The 5,028-nt window shown below is 43.7% G+C and overlaps 1 protein-coding gene across 1 annotated transcript; it reads right to left on the reverse strand.

The window, feature by feature from the left end:
• Positions 1-1,842: 1,842 nt before the first annotated feature.
• Positions 1,843-4,273, reverse strand: PPP1R3C (protein phosphatase 1 regulatory subunit 3C). Its single transcript, XM_027113098.1, has one exon. It carries the CDS (start codon positions 4,234-4,236, stop codon positions 3,340-3,342), a length of 897 nt encoding a protein of 298 aa, XP_026968899.1. The 5' UTR covers positions 4,237-4,273; the 3' UTR covers positions 1,843-3,339.
• Between the last annotated feature and the right edge of the window lie 755 nt (positions 4,274-5,028).

A 5,028-nucleotide genomic window follows, 5' to 3' on the forward strand; every position in this document is an offset into this window, starting at 1 on the left:
CTCCAATAAAAAATATTTTTAATTTAAAAAAAAAGGAAGGGGGCAGCTAGGAAAGGAAGGTCTTCAGGGGAGACTTCAAGGAAGAAGTGGAAAGGAAAACACTAGGCAAAAAGTCACCATCTACAAAAACAAAAACTTTTATTTAAAAAAAGCAAAAGAATAAAAAATATTTTTAAAAAGAAAAAAGAGAAAACAATCACTGTCCGGCCTGGAAGTCACTGTTCCAGGCCAACTCAACCTGCCACGGGACCTTGAACAAGTCACTTTCCCTCTCTGAATCTGAGTTTATTTAATAAAGGCAGACATTTGCATCCCATGGTCTTCAAGGTCCCTGTCAGACCCATATTTAATTTTTCTCCAACCTGTAAAAAGAGGGCTCTCTTCACCCAACCGTCAGCATGAACAGAGAGCCAGAGAACATTTCATGAGTAAGTTTCAGAGTAAGTTTCATGAACTCCAGCGCCTACAGAAGTCAGGCAGACAGCACAGAAGAATGCAGCAGGGGTGACAAAACAAGCAAGTACCTCTGTACCATTTTTCTAGATTCCACGTATATGCATTAATATACCTATTTGCAGGGCAGGAATAGAGACATAGACATAGAGAACGAACATGTGGACACTGGGGGAGGGGGGAAAGGGAGGGGGGACGAACTGGGAGATTAGAATTGACATATATACACTACCATGTGTAAAATAGATAACTAGCAGGAACATGCTATAAAGCACAGGCAGCTCAGCTCGGGGCTCTATGAAGACCTAGGTGGGGTGGGGGGGGGTGGGAGGGAGGTCCAAGAGGGAGGGGATATATGTATACATATAGCTGATTCACTTCACTATACAGCGGAAACTAACACAACATTGTAAAGCAACATTGTAAAGCAATTATACTTTTATAAAGTATACTATTATAAAAAATACTATAATTTTTTAAAATTATACTTTTAAAAAAGCAAATATAGCCCATCTATAAAGGAGGCAGCTGCTACTCAACTCCAGGTAACTGTCACCATGAGGAAAGACCTTGCAACTTTTTCAGAAGAAAGGAAATCTAGATTTTTTTTTTTTTAATGTAGCCTGCTGATGGCCTGCTCTTGGAAATAAATTCTCTTTAAAAAAAAACAGAGAAAGAAACCAAAAAACAGTATCAAAAAAAAATCTGCAGCCAGATACAGCCTGTAGGCCTATAGTTTACAACTTCTGATCAAGAGGCTGTTGCGATATGATTAAATTTGTTTTTCATAATTGGGCCTTTCTAGGTCGGTCATTTATTCCCCCTTAAGTTATACTGTGCAGAAGACATTTTTGGCATTTTAGGCAAGAACTGAAACTACAACTTTGGTTCCTAGATCTGCTGCCTCATACCCCAAGGAGCTGAGCTCCCCCTCAGTCTGGGACTGATGCCCACTGCCCCTCCCTACACCCTCCATGCAGCTCCAAGCTTTGCCCCTGCAGGAGGGAGCCGGATCTCAGGAGGTAGAAGCCACTTCCCACACCATCCCTTCCCCCATTTCAAAGACTCTCGAGAGGTGGATCCCAAGATAAACCTGACCCAGCAGAGAGTACACGTTATGAGCAGTCAGCACAGATGGGGACAGTCAGGGGGACAGTCCCAGCAGCTCAAGTCACTGCCCCTGGACCCCAGCCCCAATGGTCAGGAGGTGGAAATTCTCACTAATGAGACTGGGACCACGTGAATACTTTCAGGTGGATCCAATTCCTGGTCCAAACTAACCCTGCTCAGTTGTTCTTAAAGAAAACAGGAGAATATCAGTTGATGGTTTCTTATTTAACTAACTGTGGCTTTGAGAAAGAAAACATACTCAGATCTTATATCAAACATTTTTATTTTTAAAGTGAGAAGTTCACAGAGGATAGCTATAGGAGAGTGAAATATTTAGAGCAGAAAAATTGTGGGTGCTAGCCAAACTTCAAATATTGTCATAGCAGAGTTATTGCACTAGTACGCTTCCAGCATGGCAGATCATGTGTTAAAATTAACTGCATTCTCGGAACACCTCAGTGGACGTGCACAATGATAGAAGCAAACATTCAGAGGCTCCTGTTCTGAAGATTTTACAGAATGGATTGAGGCACACTCCAAAACAAGTATATTACAACACACCCCAAGCAACTCACATCCATTAAAAAAAAAATGTTGACTTTAAAGATATTGGTAGGAAGACTTAAAATAACAAGAATATAGGCAAGAAACAGAAATGGCTACTTTTATGTGCAAGGTACTGGATTCTTAAATTGAGAATCAGTGCCAATCCTCACTTCCAACATCACATCGAAAAAGTGTGGCAGAAAAATGAGTCACCTTCAATATGAAGGACGCGAGTTGTGTACGTTGACAGCACTCTTGAAGATACAACAGTTTTGCAGGAGGAATGCCAGCGTACAGAGTGGGCCTTCTTAGGAGGCCAGACGCTCACAGGTTATCCGATGACCCTTCACACACTCGGGTTAAGCAACTACAACATTCTGGTTTAATCAAGGCACTGGCAAAGAGTGATCCTTGACATGACACAGAGTCCCTACAAGCTGTTGACCAATGATGATGGCATGGGTTTTTTGGTCAGGCAGCAACTATACTGAGAACCCAAGCATGGCACCTTGATCACAAGCAAGGTCGCTTATCCCATTAGGACTGCAAAGCCAGTTTTGCTTAAGCTTTCCCCAAATCATGATTTTTGTTAAGTCACGTTTGAACAGAATCAATCTTGATTCCCCAGAATTATAATTCACTTTCCCCAGTACCACCCAACACTCCTGAAGTTTGTTTGGGTTTTTCTCTACAAGAATACATAGAATGGATGTTTTTCTCCCCTCTACAAATTACTTCCCTGGGAGAGAACTGTAAAACCAACTTAAAACCACAAAATAACCTTACATTTTCTCACCGACAGTTAAGTATCAGACCTCTCGCTCCTACTCTGACCTGAGCTGCAGAGCCCTTTGGGTATACTTTTCAGACATTCCTCATACCATTAACACAGCTTTCTGTCACCATCCACTGTCCTTCCTCAACCTTTTCTTGCCCAACGTGAAAGCCAGTGAATTGAGAGGGAAGGAGAAATGGGCATTGACAATGTATTACTTTTATAAAGATAGGGTTACCAGGCTGTTACTTGACCCTCCACAGCAAAATGGGGCAGCGTCATCCATATAGAACCCCACACTAAATTCTCAAGGGGCTATCTTTTTTGTAGCCAGGTCTCAAAAGTTCCAAGCTAAACCTACTGAAGGAAAGTAGCAATGCCTTCCTAATATTAAGCAACACAGACCTAGAATTACATGGGCAATAAGGTCAAGACCAGCCGCTAGGTTGCTTCATTCATCGGTAAGAGGACAAGTTCTCCATCCTCCCCCAGCTCTGCCATTCTGGGAAGAGCCCGCTGGCCAGCCTCGGGCTGCCGAAGACTGTCGACTCCAGCTCGGCCTTGGGGGACGCCTGGTGGAAGGTGCAGTCCTGGGCTGCCCTCTGCGTCTGCACTCCATCAGGTTTCCACTGCGCGTGGACAATTCTGTAATTCTGACCCTCATTGTTGTCCCAGAAGACCCGCCCGTTAGCATGGTATGAGATGCAGAACTCAATTTTCTCCTTCGTTGGGATGACAGAGGGTAGGTCAATGGCAAACGAAAAGGTGTCACTCTCGGAGCCACCATACACGTTTTTCATGTAGACACAGTCCACATCCGTGTAGCTCTGCCAGGTATCAAAAGTGATCCGGATCTGAACCTTCTTCTCAAAGCTCATGTTTTTCACCTTCACAGTCCCCATCACCGTTCGCTCCTGCAAAGAGCAGTTCTCCAGGCAGACAGAGTTCTTCTGGAAGTGGTTCCGAAAACTTAAGTAATCAGCTGAAGGTTGAGGGAAATCTAAAATCAAGTTTTTCTCCTCGTGGAGTTTTAAGCCTGAGGAGATATCGTTCAGGTCCAAGAGGTCAAACTGGAGATCCCACACTGGCTCTTCCGGAAGGTCCGAGAAGACGTGGATGGCAGTGAGGGAGAGGCCCTTGGAGTCCGCAAACACCACCCGCTTCTTGGCTTGGTTGTGTGAAGGCTTCCAGTCGTTCTGTGTTTTGGCTTCCTGTTTTATGTTGAGACACGGCTTCAGTGGCTTTAATTTGTTCACGAAATTTCTTCGTTGGAAGTCATCATAAGGGCCCAGGAAGCTCTTCAGAGGTGGGGAATGAGCCAGGCAGAGCCTCATAGCCACATCCACGGGCATGACCGAACTTGTCAAAGGCCGTGGATCTAAAACCTGGATCATTCTGGAATACAAAAAGAAGAGAGGTTATCATCTGCACCTGGAATGCACTTCGCCTGGCCCCAAACATATCTGTACTATTTTTGTTAGCTAAGTTATAGCCAGCACAGTAAGCTTCAAGGAGGTGCTCTCATATGTAGTGAAGGAATACAGTATTAGGTGATGACAGCTGCATCTTATGTTTGGCTCTACCCTTGACTGGCTATAGGCCATGGGTTAAAACACTTGGGGTCTCAGTTTCTCCATCTGAGACATAAAAGATTTGGATGCGATCATCTCTAATACAGCTCTAAAACCATTTGGTCTGTTCTGGACCAGTGGTTCTCAAACCTGTCTGTTCACAATGGCCTAGGGAGTTGGTTTTCTTCCTTTTTCTTTAATGCTGAATCCTAGGACTTAGAGCCACTAATGCAGAACCTCTGCGAACGGGGACAAGGAGGTAAATATGTTCTTAAAGCTTCCCAGGTGATCTAATGACCAGATAGGTTCTAGAGCCAAAGTGCTCCCTCAACTGCGCTCCCTCAACTGCTTTGATGACTTTGCTATTGAACTGATTACACTTCTCTGGAATAGTAATCCACTTGAAGAGAAAAAAACAGCAATAAAAATTCTCATGGGATGGTTTTGAGAGTGAGGGGCTAGAAAGAGTGAATCAGAGGATTATCTTTGCACTTTCATTATCATGCTCTTCATCATTTTACACAAATAGCCCACGGAAGTGCAAGTCAGCAATTGGTGAACTTAAAAAAAAAC

This window comes from Aethalodelphis obliquidens, unplaced genomic scaffold (genome assembly GCF_003676395.1).
Source record: "Aethalodelphis obliquidens isolate GAN/ISIS:26980383/991018 unplaced genomic scaffold, ASM367639v1 scaffold11, whole genome shotgun sequence".
Lineage (NCBI taxonomy): Eukaryota > Metazoa > Chordata > Mammalia > Artiodactyla > Delphinidae > Aethalodelphis > Aethalodelphis obliquidens.

Coding starts and splice junctions, on each gene's coding strand:
- PPP1R3C (XM_027113098.1), bottom strand. CDS start 4,236: ATGCCCGTGGATGTGGCTATGAGGCTCTGCCTGGCTCATTCCCCACCT.